The following is a 19,383-nucleotide window of genomic DNA, read 5'->3' on the forward strand; positions in this document are numbered from 1 at the left end:
TACTCCAGAATAACAAAAAATGGATTGGCTATGTCCTGTTGGTTATCAAATGCATTGTTTTGCAACAATGGTTAGAAAGCTTCCTCCTAGTCCACTGAGAGTGATCAATGTATGGGATTATGTCACAAATAGCTCTTTGGGGTTGTAGTTTGTGGACAAAAGGGCAATATTATGTGTGTGTACTTGAAGTCAGCTTTATTGAGTTCAATAGAATTTTGGCCCAGGAAAGTGTGTTTAGGATTCAGACTCCATTTCCTTTCCAAACAGGATCAGTGTCAGCAGAAATGTTGAAAGCCAAATATAGCCGAAGCAAAATTGTCCAGATAAGCCTAAGTGAAATTATTGGACTTAAAACGGTGTCTCTCTGTGTGTCTACGTTGGTACTTGGAGTGAATTAATTAGTATGGAAGAAGTGCTTTGAAGATGAAAAGCATTTTGTAAAGACTAAGCATTAATTTTGTCACTGCATTGTAATCGTTCCCAGTTGTTCCACAAATTAGTTGCCTAATAAGGCTTTAATAGTGCTCATTTATCTTTTCCGTATCAGGTGTGAGCCACAGTTGTTATAATAGCTTTACAGCTCCTTTTCTCTTTACATAAAAGAGCATTTTCATAAGTGAGGTTTAAATCACTTTTGAGCCTTGTGTGTGCTATTTATGTCAATGTTTGTGTGTTGTTCATTTAGAAAAGGAGCATTTAGTAAACGTGAGTAAATATCCCAGCCAAGGTGGGTTTTTTACATTTACATTACAAACCACTTGAGCCAAAAGCACATAAACAGCCACAGGCAGGAAAATGTCTTAAGTATTTAAATGACAGGTGGAAAAACAAACAAAATAATAATGTTGCCAACTGTAGTCTGAGTCTTTCAACATCTGAGTGGCAGACAGTTAGCTGGAACATTCAGATGCTCTTGGATTAAGTTAACTTTATGGATCTGAATCCAGATAACTTCCAGCTGGGTTCCAGAACAGGAACATCCTAGGATTTGCTGGCTAGCTTGCTTGCATCAGGAGAAGATGGGGGTGGGTAGGTTGTGGGTTTGCACCATTACTTATTTTCTTAAAGACTTCTCAACAGCTTTCAGTATTGTTGACTAGTTCCTATGGTATTACGTGGGACCATCTCTGTTGTTTGGGAGCTGGTGGTTCTGTTTTCTCCCAAAGAGTATGCACCAGGAGGTGGTTGTAACAGGAGAATGATTGACTGCCAGGTGTGTGGAGTCAGAGAGTGACAGGTGCAGAGAATCAGTTGAGAAAGACAAGAGTGAGAGAGGGTGTGTGAGGGCGACCATAGGTAAAAGGCTGGGAGTTAGAGGAAAGTCAGGTTTGTTAGGTTAGTAAAACTACTCTTGTTCTTTATTAAGTGACTTCTTATTGTTTGGTATCTCCCATGAATAAGCTGTAGGGTAATCAGCCTAGCATGCTTGAGTCTAATTAGTGCATGAAAGGGTTAAATCCATAGAGAAAGCTGTCCTGTCTGTGTCACTTCCTCTCACCACAAGAGGAAATGGGTAGTAACCAAGTCTTTGTCCATGTGAAATTCAGTATGTAAGGAGCTCTGAGCTGATTGCTCCAACCAGCACAGGGCTTTAACTAGCCTCTCTTGTTTCAGTCCTGAATGGAGTCTGAAACTAGCATTTTTTTCTGTACCAATAGTTTGTTTTGTAACTAAGCAACATTTTTAATTGTTTGGGCATCTTTTGTGACTACTGCATGGAAAAAGCACAGAAATCTGACCTTTGAAGAGTTATGTAAGTAAACAATTTTGTTACTTTCTTAATGTGTGCTATGCTAGGGAAGTGGGATAGCTTGGAGAGATCTTTTCAAAGGGGGCACTTTGGGGCTCACTGGAAGGGCACATTTCAAAGGTTTCACAACCTATATTTCAATGCTTTTCTTTGCTGCATATTTTGTGATGTTAAATCTCCGCTGGGGTTCTTTCACAAGAGAGTACTTGCCCCAAACTTAGCTTCCAAGATTTCAACATAAAAAACAAGCTGAGTTTAAAATTTTATGAATGTGATCGTGTCTGGGGAGTGATGGGTCAGCAGTTTCCTGTCTCACCTCTCATGCTGGCTTAGTATTACAATAAAAGCTGAGCCTCTGTAAACTTTGGGGAACATTACAGGAAGTGGACCAAGTAAAGTTAATATACAGTTGTACCTTGGAAGTCGAATGGAATCTGTTTTGGGAGACCGTTTGACTTCCAAAACATTTGGAAACCAAAGCACAACTTCTGATGGGCTTCAGGAAGCTCCTGCAGCCAATCGGAAGCTGCGGAAGCCCCGTTGGACGTTCGACTTCCAAAAACAGTTTGCAAACCAGAACAGTCACTTCTAGGTTTGCGACATTCGGGAGCCAAAACGTTCGGGAGCTAAGCTGCTTGACTTCCAAGGTACGACTGTGCTTTGAGCATTTGTCCTGGTTTGTTTGCAGCAAGATTAGATGATGTTGGCTGTTAATGAGCATCCACGCTAATTTGTTTGTGGAGATGCTAGGTGCCCTTGTATCAAAGCAAATGTTACCACATGCTTTTCAGTGCATTTTCCTCTCACTTTTCATCCTAGCGAAAGGTTAAATCTTTTGGGGATACAGGTTTGTTGTGCATTTGGCTTTACTTGCCTGAATTTGCTGGTATGCGACTGAATCCCACTCAGAAACAGCGACAGTGTGGAAATACCCTCTGAGTCTACTTCAGGTCATGTTCATCACCAGTAATTCCACTATATTGTTGAAGGATACCTTTATTAATAATTCCACTACAGTGTAAAGAGACTACCTTTATATTTTTTATTAGTCCTTAGTTCTGTTTTATAACACATTAAAGGCTTTTAATATTCTGCCAACAGGCCTGAGACACTTGAATGCTCTTAAATGCCATTGAGAGGAAGCACTAATTCCCACAGTGAATGTTTCTCGGTGTCATTATCCTTACAGTTGAAAATAAGATGCTTAAGCGAAATTATATGAATCGTACAATTAAGCTGTTCAGAGTTAAATCTGAATTCTTGTTAAAATCTATAGCAAATCTGCTGCTTTCAATGGGACTAGGCATTACGGAGCTCGCTTATCAAAGCCGGTTTAATATTTCCTTGTCAGGTGAATAGGTATTTGTTTTAAAAGCAATCATTCCAGCATGGCAAATCAATGAGCCTCTGCAAGCAATAAGCCAGGCAGCGAGCAGAGCTGTCATAAAGCATGTGCTGGTACAAGTGTTTCAGATGTTTTATGGCCTCCTACATGAGCAGGAAGTGACAGTGAGGCAGAGCGCTTTAAGACTGGCCATGGCTCAGTTAGCCTAAGTACTAACAAGGATATTTAAATGTATAATTCTGCTCTAGTTCCATTCCATTAGAGTAGAAAATGAGATTTGGTTGCTCTGCTTGACAAAGCTACTTGATCCCACTGTGCTGCCCTCAGATGAGCTCCGGCTAGGCCTCAGGCCAGCAACTGATTTTGAGTGGGCTCCACAGATGAGTACCTGGAAAGGCATGTAGCTTCTGCCTGATGGTCCTTGGATAATGGTTCTGTGCACAAATGTATTTCATTTCTCTGCAGCTAGGTAAGTTACTGAATTGGAACTCAGTTGAATCAGAATGAAGCATATTAGTATAAATGACATTGCTCAGATGTAAATGGCAGATATTGCTTGGGTCAGGCAATGGCAAGATCAGCACAGAAAGGAGATTTTGCATATTGATCAGAATCCGGAACTGGTCTGTGAACAAATTGCAGACAGCTGGGGATATGTCTTATGGAGATTGTACTTGAAAGACCCAATTATATACATAAAAATGGAGACCATAGGCTGTTTTGCCGCTGCCACTATGGGTCTAGCAACTGACTTGTTATTGGCTCTTGCTGCACAATAGGACTGCCAGCAGGTTATCTGTTATTCAGGTTATCTCTTAGCTATACTAGATAAACCTAGAGCTCTTGAGAGAAAGTACCAATGATGTTCAATTCACCTTCTCCGTATTGGAATCTTGGCTCATAGGAAAAACAATTTTTAAGCAAAGTGTTGACGTTTCTATCAAGGGAATTGATCTGTTATTCAGATGGGTGGTAGAGTAGAAACAGCACATGTGGAAGACTTAATGTTGAGCCCCTGGCACCTTCACTGAAAAAAGTAGTTCAGGGAGCAGGTTTGATGCCAACAAGAGGAGTGGACTTCTAGATGGAGCAAAAAGCTGAGTACAGAGTGCAGTGCTTAGCACTTTGTGTTTGTGTGTGTGGCATTATGCAGATGCTTGTGGTGGAGGAGATTCCTTTTTTGCCTGAAGGTCACACTCCCTTGTGGGCATCCTTCTGAGAGCTGCTTGCCAGTGGCAGGTAGGACCAAAGGTAACAGCAGTGAATGTGACTCTTAGAGTATTAGAGTACCGTATTTTTCGCTCCATGAGACGCACCTGACCATAAGACGCACCTAGTTTTTAGAGGAGGAAAACAAGAAAAAAATATTCTGAACGAAACAGTGGATGTATGAATTTTATGGTTCATGCTGTGGCCGTAGACATGTGATTTGACGGTGAGTTTGGGGTAGCGCAATGCAAAAACCCTGAGGGTCCATGGGCTTTTACCTCCACCCTCCCAGGCAGCCTCCTTTATCGCATCCCTTATCTCTCTCCTGATCGCTTGCTGATCAGCTACTTCCTGTCTTGTTTGCCTTAGTGTATTTTCCTTAGCTGGAGCAGTTTTTTGCTTCATCTTTTCTCCTAATTTCTCTCCTCATTGCTTTAGTCTTCCTGTCTCCTCTCCTTGCAAGTTTGCTCTTTACCTCCCCCTCCCAGGCAGCCTCCTTTATCTCTAGCGTCCCTTATCTCCCTCCCGATCGCTTGCCGATTAGCGGCTTTGTTTCAACACCCACTTTCCTCTTTCAAAATAAAAAGCATGATCTGCTTTTTGCCCCTGGGCAATTTGGCTCCAGGGACCATGCATTTGCTCCATAAGACGCACAGACATTTGCCCTTACTTCTTAGGAAGAAAAAAGTGTGTCTTATGGAACGAAAAATACGGTAGGTGCATTCCAGCCATGCAAAAGTCTGAGGGCTCTACACTCCCTCACAGTTCAGGGGCACATGCCAGTCAGGCAAATGTACTTGAGAAGGCATGGGGAGGGATGTGGCATGGGGAAGGGGGTGCCCCAGGGAGAGACTCAGGGGTCGGTTAGAAAGGCCTGAGGCATGCAATTGGACCTGGACCCCGAAATTGCTTCCAGAGCCATCCTGTGACGCAGTGGGTCAGTGTGTTAGCCGGAAGGTTAGTGGTTCAAGCCCACCCAGGGGCAGCTGTGGGCAGAATCGCCGCATGGCACGGGGTTAGACTAGATGAACCCTAGGGTCTCTTCCAATTCTGAATTGTGCTCATTAGAACAGGCTGGTGCTAAATGTTAACAGCTGTACAAAGCAACTGAAACAGCAATTGCTGCTTCCGAAGCTAAGCCGATAGTTTCTGCAGCTCAATTTCCAGTAGTGTTTAAGTAAATAGTCCTTAAAGTTGCAATTCCCTTTGCTCATTATTTCAACTAGCTCAGAAGTGCTACAATACACAAAGTTTCAGAGATAATGGGAAGTTCCGTGGGTTTTGTGTTGTTCCAAGGAAAAAATACTAAGCTAAGTAAGTGTAACAGGGAAAGCGCTTCCATGAAATGACAAGCTGCCTTGCAGGTCATTGTGTGTGTGTGGGGGGGAGTTAACACGGCCAATGTGCAAGATGGTCTGGAGTACTTTCTGTTTGTTCGTATGTCATTAAAACAAGGAGTGACAGATTTTATACATTTGAGAAATCTGAGGAAAGCTGAACTGGATGTGATGGCAACCTTGGGTTAAAATTAGGTCTGTTGCTGAGTAGCAGCAAGGAAAGTTACTGCAATTTAAAACATGGCATGGGGGGGGGGGTGCACCTTTCAATAGCCTTCCCTCTTTCACTCTTTCCTTCCCTCTTTCGCTCCACTAACCGTGTCCAAGCTGGACTGCTCCCCCCTTCTAATCGTGTGTGCCCCACCTCTGAAACCCTCCAGCTGCCAGCAATTGCCAGAACTCTCCCACAAAACTCTGTCTATCGCTCTTTTACCTTACATGGTGATGTTGCTTTGAACTAGGTTAGGGGATTCCCCTCCGCCTATGGCATCATGTCTTTAATGTAAATGGAAGTACGTACTTAACTGGCCATTTAGATGGGTGTATCATCATCATCATTATTATTGGAACTGATTGGTTTGGTTTCCTCTTAGAGAGTCTACCTTCATCTATACTGAGTCACAGTTTCGGAAAACACCCTGACTAACCCCCTCCCCCCAAGAAACCCTCTATACCAGGGTGGTCCAACTTTTCATACCAAGTGTGCCGCAAGACAACTTTGACAAGGAAGCCATGGTCCTCACACTGCCTTGTTGCCTGCACGCTGGGGGTGTGGGTGGAGCAAGGCCAAAATTTGATGTTAAGTGAGGTGCTGGGCTTTGGGAAGGCTGCAAGGCTCTGGCAGGGTCCGAGAGCCCTCCTACCTCCTTTCCAAAGCTGAGAAAGCGCCAACTAGGCCTTGGGAAGGAGGAAGGATGACCTTAGGACCCTGTCAGAGCCCTCCTGCCTCCTTCCCAAAGCCCAGCAGCTTGCTTACACAGCTGTGAGAAGGCAGCACAAGGGCTGCAAGGGAGGGGTGCCAAATGTTGCTGAGGGCCACCAAAAAAGATCTCGGGGGCTGTGCCCCATATCTATCTATCTATCTATCTATCTATCTATCTATCTATCTATCTATCTATCATCTATCATCTGTCATCTATCTATCATCTATCTATCTCTATCATCTATCACCTATCTATCATAGCAGTTTCATGAAATGTAAAATCCAGTGTAAATTTTTGACCACCTGGTTAATTAGTCTGATGTGAGAATGGCCTAACAGCAAGTTATAGAAACACCATTTATGACTCTATGCAGGTTTGAGTTTGATTGGGAGCCATCCTAGGCTGCAGCATGAAAACAGCACCTCTCTGCTCTGTTGGTCGATATCAGCAAACTCAATTAACAATTGCTGGAATGCAAAAGCCATTGTTGGGGTGTGTGGCGACACAAAGATCAAATTGAGACTGAGAATTTCATCTAAATTTAACTCAAAAACAAGATTTGAAAAGCCCAGGGCATGCTCGCCTCGGCTGCACTTATTAGCAATGACAGCCAGAAGCAAAGAAACTCGCTATATTAAATTAAGAAGAAAAGGAAGACAGCATGTTATTCAGTATAATTAATTTGCAACACTGAGAAAGTGAGACCGCTTGAGACCCAGTATTTGCTTTCATTATTAGAGAGATGCTCTTAATTAAGACAAGACAAACTGAAATGATCAATTTAATTTGTGTTCAAACTAACTTTGATGAGAAAGAAAGAGATGGTGGTGGTGGGGATTCTAACACTAAAAAAAAAAATGCTGTGAAGTTCACACAAGGAAAAGAATTCTATAGAAATAATGTAAAAAAAAAAAAGGCACTGCACAATTTCTTTGTACTTCTGAAGCCAGTCTCAGAAAGATGACCCAATCTAAATGCGTGTGCTTGGATTCCATTTGGGAGCAGATGAATCTGCTCTAGAGTGAGTCAGACTATTGATCCATCTAGCTCAATATTGGCTGTGGTATTGACTATGACTTTCTGGGGCTTCTGACAAGAAGATGCTGGCTCTTAAACCTGGCCCGGTGACTTCTGTATGTATGTCCATAGATCCTTCTATCACTGAGCTACTGTGGTCCTCTGAACAGAGCGCATGCTTGCCCAGATTTGATCACTGGCATTTTCAGATTGGGCCGGGGAAAGGGCTTCAGTGTTTTTAAAAAGGTTAAGATTCCGTGAACCAGTTGCTTGGTGGAGGAGGAAAAAGCTGAATCCAGCCCCTGGTGGATTTTAAACTTCTGCATGTTCTGCTCTTGGATCAGATGTGGAAACCATGCAGGGAGAAATTGTTGGCATACATAGTTCCTTATTGAGCTGGGCTACACACGTGTGAATGATTTGGACTTTTCTGTCCTAGACTGAGTCCATGGTCCTTATTTGTACAGACTCTTGCATATTTTACTGGCAGGGGAATGTATATCGTACTTGTATGAGGATGCACATTTTTATTTCTGTTTGTTTGTGGGATTATAGGGACAACTTGGAAACTTAGCTGAGCCCCAGGCTATTTGCTGTCAGGGTAGTGAAACCTTCATTGCAGATAAGCAGTTTGGCACATTTCTTGTTTGGGGAGGCTTCATGTGGCCCACTGGACAGAGCCAGTGATTGGCAAGGAAAATTTGTATCTGCAGGTAGCCAACCTGGAAGGTTTTTAGTTTAAGGTGAAACTCCGCATAAGGAAAAGCATTATAAGCCTGGAAGGCAGGCAATGTGTTGCTACCCAAGAGTAGGATACTTCTGGAAGCCTGGTGGGTTGGGGGCTGTTTAGTACAAAGAAAGTGGGTGGCATTTTAATCTACTTTATTTTGCTGTTCTGCTCCAAAGGGAATATACTAGTTTTCTGTAACTTTTGCATTGCATCTTTTCCCACTGTCCATTTAAAATATGCACGTATGGAATACAATGTTTGATGTGTTTAATGACTTATGCAAATGTCACTAATTATTGGTTCACTTGCTGATTTTTCTAATGCTATAAAGTAATCTGGCAAAGGAAAATGAGTATGCCATGTGTGGAATGTGGAATGTGTCTTACAGCACCATGAGTACCAAAGAGCAGCTATATATTTTTTAAAAAGCACAGAACATTATAAAGCTGTTCAAATGATATATTAGGATTTCAATCCAACATGTTCTTTGAGGCAACATTGCACAAATTCCTTAGGCAGTGAACAGTGTCATCCCCATAACTCCCTCCCTACCGGACACACAAAAGAAAACCTTGAGTCCTGCATATCATGGAAAGAGTGTGTTACACAGAGTATAGAAAACACTAGCAGAGTGCATGGAAAACATTCAGAAGCAGGGAAACAATACTGTTTTCTTAAAATGTCCTGATAGCTTTACTGTTGAGTTTTTTCATTAATCTGACACAGTGATGATGGACTTAGTTTTGACAACCCTAGATCCAGACAAACAAGCCTAACACATTGGGCTTCTCCATATGTAATTGTAGAAGATGCCCAAACCCTCTTCACAATACACTTTCTCCACTTCCTGTGAACTTTATTAAACTTCTTAGTTGCTTTATCTTGCCCAGGGCAATACAAAGTGACTTACAACCAAATACAGAAAGGGAGCACACTTTCCCCTGCAGAGACATGTGTGAGCGCCAGATGCTGGCGTGGTGCGTGCATCTCACTGTAGGGGCATACTGACCATGAGACTACAGGTTTCAGACCAGAAGCACCTATACTGTTTGTTATTACACAGTACAAAAAGTAATGACAGCACAAGGAATATTAAAGTGGTTTCTCTATTCCAATTAAACCTTTATCAGGCCTGTGAATCTCACTGCCCTTCGATGAAGTCTTTGTTTCTCCCACCAGAACCTGATGTGGATGACAAATGCCTTGAAGGAAGCCAGTGATCCCGTTATTTGCTCATCTGTTTTACCACTTTACATAACAGCCCAAACCATCCTAAGCTAAAACATGAAATTGTTCTGCTGGGCCTGTTCCAGCCACAGAGTGGAAAGGAAAAGTGGAAGTGAGGCCAAAGGTCCCAGAGATAGTCATCCCCAGAGAAAAGACCCCCAGGGGAAATTACATTACCCATTACCACTGGCAACCAACCCTAGAAGGGAGGGGGGGGTACATAAAACTGGCTATCTCAACAAGCCCATACAAGTTGAACCATATCTCCATTTTGTACTTGAAGACTCTGGGTCTGTGTTAATACAATTCCATTCCTCAAAACGATACTAAAAAGATTTCACTTCAAACTCAGGGAAAAGACTGACACATCACACATGAATAGCTTGCAACTTTATTCATTCCAAGGGGAAAATGTTCTTCATCTAACGTTTTGTTTTAGAAGCACACCCTGAAATAGCACCATTTTGACTATGTAACAGGCTGAAGTCAAAATATTTGCAAAAGGGCCTTTTTATTATGAAGGTAATGTGTATATATAGGATTCTTTAAAAATCTGAGGCACTTTTTTTGGTTTTAAGTGGTCAGGCTCATATCAGAGTCGGATGATGTCCTGTTAATTTGTAGGGCAAGATAGAGGCTGAACTCCCTTTATCTCCAAGGCTTTGCTGAAGTTAATCTCAAGAGGCTTAGCAGTTCCTTTGGTGAGCTTCATGGATCTAATGCATCCTTTGAAACGGATGTTAGTGGTCAGGCCAAACTGGTTCAGTCCATCTGTGAGGGAAGAAAGAAAAAATGAAGGTTATTATTCAGACCTCTCTCTCTCCCCTAAAAATAAACATTTCCTTCATATTTCATTTTCTGTGCAGCATTTATGAGTAGAAAGCAATGTGAGCTGGAGGTGGAATCTAATTGAGCCCTTATGCTCATGGAAGTATTTCTGATCCAGCAGATACTTCTGCTAAGGGACCAGGATGGGAAATGGCTTAGGCTACATGCCAGATATTTAATTTATAATGCATACCTTACAAAAGACAAACTTTGTCAAGTCACACTACAGTTGTTCTTGTGGTACTGAAGGTATCCTAACTTTTTTTTTTAAAAAAATAAAAACTAACAGATAAACAGGGAAAGGCACATCTTTTGTCTCCACTTTAAATTCATGGTTTTGTTTTTCAGTTTACATTTAGTGGGACTGGGAGACACTTGTCATAGACATCTTGTGGTTGGGGGAAAGAGATGGTATTGTGGTGTTCTTTCGTTCTATTGCCTAGTGTTAGTGTAGGGATTTGTGTCAGCATCACGTGGGTAGGTCCTTTGTTATGTATTTATACTGATAATGCGAGAGATTAGAGGGTTCTGAGGTTGATTGATTGAATGGGGGGGTAGGTTGTTGGGTCTGGCTAGCCATATTGATTTGAATATTGTGCTGTGTATGTGATAAAGGGGAACCATACTAGGGTGAAGGCGTCCTCCTTTGCTTGTCCCTGTGCCTAGTTTAAGTTTGTTGGTAAACTTCTCTAGTAAGGTGGTTTGCCATACATTTTGGTACCAGTGGTCTATGTTCATTCCTGATAGGTCCCTTCCAAAGTCTAGGTTTGTACTTTGGATTTCTATCTGCTGTGAGTACGTGACTTATGAGTTCCTTGTCATGTGTGTATGGTTGTCCTGGAAGATATTAAATAAGACTACTTCTAGAGTAGTTTCTATTACCCGTTTTGTTATTTTGGAAATTTCCTGCAGCACTGATACTCAGAAGGATTGAACTTTAGGGCATTCCCACCACATGTGCAGGTATGTGCTGACTTGCCAGCATTTAGATGAGATTCCTGGGTACATTCCGGAGCCCTGTTCGCATCCAGAGCAGAACGCAACCCGTGTGTGCGGGTCGCGATTCGCCACTTCTGCGTGTGATGTCATTTTGAGCGTCTGCGCATGTGCAAGCGGCGAAACCCGGAAGTAACCCATTTCATTACTTCCAGGTCGCCGTGGAACGCAACCTGAAAACGCTCAACCTGAAGCTACTTTAACCCGAGGTATGACTGTATAGAAACACTAGCTTCTGTGGTGTTAGGTAGAGGCCTGGGTGATGTTTTAATACATCTCCCAGGACTGGTATGCGGGCCAGAGCGCAATGGCTGCTTCACCCAGTGGGGTACTGCAGATGAAACTGCCACTGCTCCTGAATCCCTTTGCCACCAGCGTGCAGTGTGTCAAAGAAGAAACAAGCTGCAGCTGGGCACTGGTGGCAGAGGGACTCAGGAGTGGTTATGGTTTCACTTGCAATATACCCCTGGGTGAAACCACCATCCCACTCTGGCCATCATACAATGGAGGGAGGAACAAGCATCACGTTCAAACTTCTCCATTGAGGGGTGCGCAGCTTCCTGCCCCTCAGTGGAGAAGTCTAGCAGAGACCGTACTGCCACCTTATGCAAGTTGGCGGCTCTGTTACACTTCTCCATTGAGGAGCAGGCAGCTGTGTTGAGGGAGGGAGCCCCCTCCCCCATGTGAGCCAAAGGACAGGGCAGGTGGATTGCTGCCCTCGCCTGCCCATGTGAATGAAGCTTAACAGGCTCCATGTTGGAGCTTGGCTGCCTTTGCCTGAGATGGTGGGCTGCATATTTCCTCTGGGGTGGTCAGATGCAGGGTGTCTGCTCAGGCAGGCTGGACTTTGAGGGAGCCACTCTCCCTAACTTGTTCCCTCCAGGGGTGGAGAGATGCTCTTGCGCCTGGCGGGAGGACAAAGCTGCATTGACCCCAGCCCCACAAGGCACTGGGGTGAAACCAGTTCAGCTCCTCCAGCAGGAATGGCAGTGATTTCAGCCCAGCACCTCGTGGGACCAGGGCCAATGTAGTTTTGTCCTCCCTCCGTTTAAACATTGCAAAGCCAGATCATCATGATTGGCTGGTGATACACTGTGATGTCGAAAAGCTGACATTGCCCAACCCGTGTGTCTGGCCCCACAACTTTTCAAGTCCCTTTCTCTGGAATATCACCCAAGCCTGAGCTGAGATATATGGCTATTGATGACAAAAAATATAAAATAGAGTATAAAGAAGGGTAATTGGAGCTTTATGATTTATATATTTCATTTATAACCTATGATATAGGTGGGGAACTTGTAGTCCTCCAGATGTTGGTCCTGATTTATGACTGTTGCCACTGCTGGCTTGGGCTGCTAGGTATCTTAGTCCAACAACATCAGTAAGATCACAAGTTTCCTATCCCAACTGGTCTTGTTCCCCAACGGTGTACCTGCTAAACATTTGGTGGTTTAGGATAGTTTTGATTCACTACAAACTGGCTGGACTACGCCTTTCACCACCAGGTGTTGTTTTTCAGATTGGTTCCCCCCCCCCCCTCATGAAGCATGGGATCCGGACAAGATAGTTCCACTGATTTTGTTATTTATTTTTCTTAATATGCATAGACTGCTTGATTGTTTAAAACAACACCATCCTCAACGGGTTTCCAAAAACGTAAAACAATAAAATCAACACATATTTACAACCTTACTTTAAAATATACAAAAAGTTAAAACACTAAAACAGATTAAAATGACCTCAGATTCCTAAGCATCTGGGTAAGCTTGCCTAAACAGGAATGTTTTTAGCAGGCACCCAAAAAAGATCAAGTGCCACGGAAGCCCTCCATAGAGCGCATTGCAGTAGCAGTGGATGAACCGCTGTGGGAAGGCTTTCCTGACCCTCAAATGGCTGTAGCTGTTGAGCCGGTCACAATGCATAAAAGGTACTTGCAGTAGCTGAGTCTCCAGTGACACAGCTGGACCCAGAAGCGCCTCCAAACTGCAAACCTGCTCAGTTGGGGGGTGGGAATGCTACTCCATCTGGAGTAGGCAACTGAGCTACTCAAGATTCAAGCTCAGCTTCCTTTTCACCATCCATTTCACCTCTGCATCCCAGAAATGGCTCAGGGACTGCACAATCTCTCCACGCTCAGTTGTCCTGGAGAAATAGAGCTGAGTGTCATCAGCATACTGATATCATCTCACCCTGAAACTCCTAATGACTGCTTCCAGCGGCTTCCTATAGATATTACATAGTGCTGGAAATAGTGTAGGGGGCTGAAAGGCACTCTCCCAAGGCCATGTCCTGGACTCTGCCTTGAAGGTAGGATTGGAACCACTGTGATAGTTGTCCCATTTCCCATTCCATAGAGGCAGTTCAGGAGGATACTGTGGTGAATGCAGTATCAAAAGCTGATGAGAGATCAGAAGCCAGGCCACACTCTCCCTGTCCTGCTCTTTGCAGAGGTCATCCATCAGGGATGAAACACATTGAAAAAACAAACCCTATTTGACGATCACTGGATGTTGAGTTTGTGTACTCACCAGGATATCCTCCAACGAAGACAGGATCATTAGTCTCTGCTGAACTGGAAGCTGCATTCGGACTGATCCCTTCTACGTTGTGGCCATCTACTGTCAGAATTAAACGGTGCTTCATCTTGTGTGCTATAATCCTGTGCCACTTTCCATTACACAAGCTACCTGGAACAGCAGGTTCATAGATGGCAGAGAATCGACCTGCGCCATTATCGACATGGAACATCACCTGGCAAGCAAATTACAGAAACAATTAGGAAAACCAATTAGCTCTAGAAACAAAGCAAAACAAAATGTAATCTGCTAATTGCAAGGCTGGCTGCTATGCTGTCAGAAGGGATCTGCCTTAAAGCTATGAGTTGATATACAAGGTATAAAAGCAGAGACTGTTATATGTCATGTTTATGGTGCAGATCCTAACCCATTAAAGGCAGTAGTGGCTTGGTTATCCTCTCCAGCTAAAACAGTGTTTAAATACTTAATCAACATAAATGGATGAATTTGTGCTGTACTCAAAGATCCACTTGAAATTAATTTGCAGCTTTAGAACCCATCTTGGCAGGAAAGCTCAAAATTATGGGCATAATGTTTGTCAATTTACTGCTGCCAAACTAAAATGGGTAATAGACGCAAAATACTGTTTCAGCAGCAGATTTGATGATCCAAGCGTTTGTGAGAACTTGACCAACTTGCAAAGGGTTTCTCCGTTAACTGTACTGCAATGTGTGGCACATAATAGTTTCTATGCAGAATTTCCTTTAGAAGAACCGTGATAAGGTTTGGAAAGGCAAACAGAAATTTCATCACGAGGGATCTAGTTATCCTGTTCCTACAAACCTGGTAAGGTGCTAAAGCGATATTCTAAATGTGAAAGTGGGACAGAGCAGCCAGGCTCTGCCCTGCAAGTCAGAGAGACACCCATATGTAAACACCCTATTGGGCTTCTTCAGTTGACCTGCAAAGACCTCAAAATGCCAAATGAAACCCTTTTTATACTTAACAAGAAGTACAGAGTGCCTTGGTGATACCTGGTTTTCAGCTAAACACTGTGATTTTTTTGCATAGCCAGGTCAAAAATGATGAAACTTATCATGATATGTACTTCAAACCGGTTTCAGATGGTATACTGATGATGTCGCCTAGCCCTAGTACTGGTATAAAGACAAAAATCTTGTTGTTGAGCTCCAGGTGCTTTAGACCAGTGTTTCCCAACCTTGGGCCTCCAGATGTTTTTGGCCTACAACTCCCATCATCCCTCGCTAGCAAGACCAGTGGTCAGGGATGATGGGAATTGTAGTTCAAAAACAGCTGGAGGCCCAAGGTTGGGAAACACTGCTTTAGACTACAACTCCTCTCATATCCTTGACCAGGAGCAGAAAGGAGGAGGTGTGGTGCTGTGCACCTGGTCTTCCAGCAGCACGGGGGCTGCTGTTTACTGGGCAGAGCAGGATGTGATGGAGGGGAGATTGGCTCGACTGATGAGCCACATAACACCAATCTGTTGCTCCCACCCTCCCACTGCCTCACCCCTCCCAGTAAGCAGCAGCACCCCACTGCAGTGAAGCCAGGTACGCAGCACCAGCTCACCTCAGTCACTCCTCCCCATGCCTATTTGCCATGCTGGCTAGGGCTGACAGGAGTTGGAGTCCAGAAAATCTAGAAGTCAGCAGGTTAGGTAAAGCTGGTTTACATGAAGTGATTGATAAACAGAAGATTGTCTGAAACAATTCTCATAGCTTCCATACTCACATTTTCATCTACCAACTCAATGCCAAGCCCATCCATTTTTTGGCTGCTGATCCCCAAGAGGACGCCATTTGTCCGAGTTGTGCGGAACTCAAACTCCACTCGCAAATCCAATCCTACTTTATATGCTCCAACTGAGAAGTGAGGAAGAAATGCTGTGTCAAGTTCAGAGGCTTGGAAATAACACCAGTAATAATGTTGTTGCCACAGTAACAGAAAATACATGGGGCACAGGTACACTGAACTCCTAAGCCCTTTCCTTCAACAAATGGTTAATTTGCCAGCAATGGAAGACTGGCTTTCAGCCTGGGCTTGAGGGCCTCAGTGGGCTCTACTATCCGAGCAAGGTAGAAGATAAAGGATGAGGACATAAAATGTTGGTATCCATCTGTATTGAGAGACAATCTGTTGGTATCAGCCTGTCTTGAATGTCTCTGGGGGCTGAATAAGCCTGTCACCATAGGAACATTTCTGTTCATATAAGAGTTCAATGCGATTTTGGGAGTGCAGAAGCTGAAGGGGAGGGCAGGGGGAAGCCTTGTTCCATGAATGTGAATTCTGCTGCACTCAAGGGAGGAAAGTTAGAATCCAAGTCATGTTCTTTGATAAAATAAAATAAGATTATTTAAACAGATATATCAATGTTTTAGAATTGTTGTGGGGTTTATAGTTATAACTGCACAAGTTCTTTTAAATGACACTCTTGTTATTCTTTCATTCATTAAAAGAACTTTTGTAAATTTAATCATAGCCACAATCCTTTGCAAGACCTGATATTACTGCTGTTGAACAAAGTACATTTCAACAAACCTTGCACAGGTAGCAATCCCTGTGGGCCATCATAAAAATCTATATTTCTTTCATTTTGCTTCTTCACTTCTCAGCCTTTATGCTCTGATATATTCATACCTCCCTAGGCAACTGTCTTCTTAGGAGGGCCCAACCATGATTTCTGAAGAACAATTGTAACAATCCCCTGGTGCTCCATTTTGGAATAAAACCTCACATAATGTTACCTGTTTTGGCAAACCCTGTTCCTGAAAAGTATGTTCCTTTCTGTGGATTGGCAAAGCACTTTCCAACATTGTAGCTGGAGGTAGGATTATCCAGGTCAACAGGAGACTCTGTCATTTGGAAATTTCGCATGCATCCATCAATGCTATAGACAACCTGAGTAAGGGTGAAAAAGGTGTTAGTATATGCACAGCTATCTAAAATCCTTTCATCCCACAACTGAAAAAGTCAGAGATATGGCATTGGCGAGTAGCTAGCATTTTTAATTCATTGTTCTTGGCTTTCTGAAATGAACAAGACTGATTACATGACTCCTATACAAAAAACACAGGCATTAATGAGGCAATATCCTTTAATTTTCTGCGGAATCACGTTGCTTAGAGGATATTCTAAGGTTTAGATTACACAGAATGTGGGTCACAGTTTTCTAAGCTTAAGCAAAGGTGACAGAAAATGTGTGGTATAATAGCTTGCCCAAATTACATTAGGAATATAAAATGTAATATTTTTCCTGGGTAGAACATATTTTCCACATCACAAAAGTGTGCTTTGAGATTACTATTGCTAGCATTTGTACATCTCTTGGACAAGAATGCAGCCATGTAACCTCTACTGTTCAATGATAAATCTGTCTGTCAACTGATTTATTCTTTTTCCTATGCAAATAGATTCTTTTGTCTTCAACAATCAGGTAAACAGACACCTTTCCAAGACAGCCAGAGATTACACTTCTAATTTTTATTTTGTGTTTTAGATTTTTAGGAGATTTTTTTGTATTATATATAAATAGAGTATACAGTTGCTGATTTTTTTTTTTAATAAAAAAGATACATGTGGAATATTGGTGTGAAGGCTAGGTTGTAACTTAAGGAGTTCACTCACTGGGCCAGCATACAACCCACTGTGAAATGTGTCTTGATACATTACTACCAAGTTCTCTGTGACACAAAAGCCTTGAACTGGCAGTGTAGAGATTCTTTTCTCAGAAACTCTTGTTCATGTTTCCTGGGTAGATGCCAGCAGCGATTGGTGGGGCTGGAACACTCACCTGACCTTCTGCTCCTTCCTTGGAGATAGAAGGTGGGATGGGGCAATGGCAGAATCAATCTGGTGTTCCCACCTGTGCCACTGCCCCACCATGACATCAGCTACAGGACTCAGCTCAGGCATTACTGGAACACCTTGGGACCTGCTTCCTCATGGATGGATGCATACCACTCTGGTAACACCTTGGACCAGCTTGGACCACCTGAATGATGTTCCCCATGCCAGCATTGCTAGCCCCTGCAGATGGGCATTGCTGGGAAAGGAATAAGTTACTCAGCCTCAAAGGGGAGGTTAAGGATGCAGTTTTTGAACTGAGTACCTCAAGTCTTTTAAAGGACACCAGAAGCAAAATGCTCATCCTTGTCTTTTGTTCAGCGTGGCTATACCATGTGCCTGATAGTGGTGTCACGGAACACATAACTAACAATGCGTTATGATTTTTTTAAAAACACAAAAAGTTGTCTTTACTTACGGGACCAATTCTTTTAGTTGTATAATTAATTGGCAATCCTCCAACATACAGCATCCCCACTACATCCAAAATGTCAGCTTTCTTTGGGCTTTTGGTCCTGTTTGTAGCACCATCAACTAAAAGGACACCTTCTTGCTTGGTTCGGAATATTTTTATCTGGAAAATAGATAGAAGTTTAGTAAATCGCTGCTGCCGCCGCCACCACCACCACTATATCTAGGTTGCAATCCTATTCATACTGCTTGAGAGCAATCCCATTGAACACAGTGGAATTTACTTTTGAGTTAACATGCATATGATTTGGTTTGTGATGCAACATCCCTCATTTTTAACGAATGCTAAGTTACCTTCCTTTCACTTAATAGGATCACGTGCTGTCAGTAGCAGATGGTGTGGTGGCGATGTCCACTTGACTGCTGGTTGGTCTCTTTGCCGCAGCTTACAGGAAGAGAGTGGCGGAGGCAGCAGGGAGGTTGACGTGGTGTGTTTGGATCAAGGAATCTTGCCATTGTCACCTTACCAGTCTCACTCTACACAACTTATGGGAGGTCGGATGAGTGGCAAGCCTCACCACAATGTCCTCTACTGTGTGCAGTGCAATCCTATGCATGTTTCCTCAGAAATAACTTCCACAATATTCCCTGGGATTTGCTTTGAGGTGACTATAGTTCTGCACCCTTAGACTGAAATCCTACACTGAAATCTATTGGTGTCTGCTTTTGACAAACACGCTCAGGATTGCACTGTTATATTCTGAGGACTGAGGTGCTTAGGAAAATGGCATGTATTCGTAAGACATTGCATAAGCAATCATAATAACCACAGAGTTTTTATGACAACATTCTCCTGACTTGTGGTATTCAGAGGCACCCTCCCTCTAGCAGTGGCTAATAGCTATTGATAGTCTTATGTTCCATAAAATACTAGTAATGGTGTGGAATAGTACTGTTTGCTCTTTTAGAAAACACATTAATCCAAGTGAGCAAGCAAGCAGGCAGGGGCGAAACTGACTGAGCATTCTGCTTCCAACAGAAGCCAATCAGAAGCTAATAACTAGGACTTCTGGTGAATAGCAACATTTGCAATACACATGACATTTGTGTTTGAATAAACCCTATGAGAATATTCATGTGTCTCTTGTTTTGCTGCCTTGCTTGATTTGGATCCAGACTTTGCTCAAACTGGTGACAGCTTCCTGCCAATCCCACCTTCCCCTATGT

At 43.0% G+C, this 19,383-nt stretch overlaps 1 protein-coding gene and 1 long non-coding RNA gene across 9 annotated transcripts in view; one reads left to right on the plus strand and one right to left on the minus strand.

The window, feature by feature from the left end:
- Positions 1–1,122: 1,122 nt before the first annotated feature.
- LOC309367685 overlaps positions 1,123–19,383 on the plus strand; it is a 77,490-nt gene continuing 59,229 nt past the window's right edge. For both annotated transcript variants that reach the window (XR_014167278.1, XR_014167279.1), the window contains exon 1: positions 1,123–1,753. This is a non-coding gene — a long non-coding RNA (uncharacterized lncRNA). The remainder of the gene's footprint in view (positions 1,754–19,383) is intronic.
- The window catches only part of LAMA2 (laminin subunit alpha 2), a 360,258-nt gene continuing 350,788 nt past the window's right edge, over positions 9,914–19,383 (minus strand). For all 7 annotated transcript variants that reach the window (XM_081907021.1, XM_081907020.1, XM_081907017.1 and 4 more), the window contains 5 exons: positions 18,164–18,319; positions 16,647–16,800; positions 15,634–15,764; positions 13,891–14,113; positions 9,914–10,309 (listed from right to left, as the gene is read on the minus strand). In XM_081907021.1, the coding sequence (XP_081763147.1) occupies positions 10,152–10,309; positions 13,891–14,113; positions 15,634–15,764; positions 16,647–16,800; positions 18,164–18,319 (822 nt within the window). In that variant the 3' untranslated portion in view covers positions 9,914–10,151. The remainder of the gene's footprint in view (positions 10,310–13,890; positions 14,114–15,633; positions 15,765–16,646; positions 16,801–18,163; positions 18,320–19,383) is intronic.

The sequence above is a fragment of the Podarcis melisellensis genome (assembly GCF_964234715.1).
Source record: "Podarcis melisellensis genome assembly, chromosome: 3".
NCBI lineage: Eukaryota > Metazoa > Chordata > Lepidosauria > Squamata > Lacertidae > Podarcis > Podarcis melisellensis.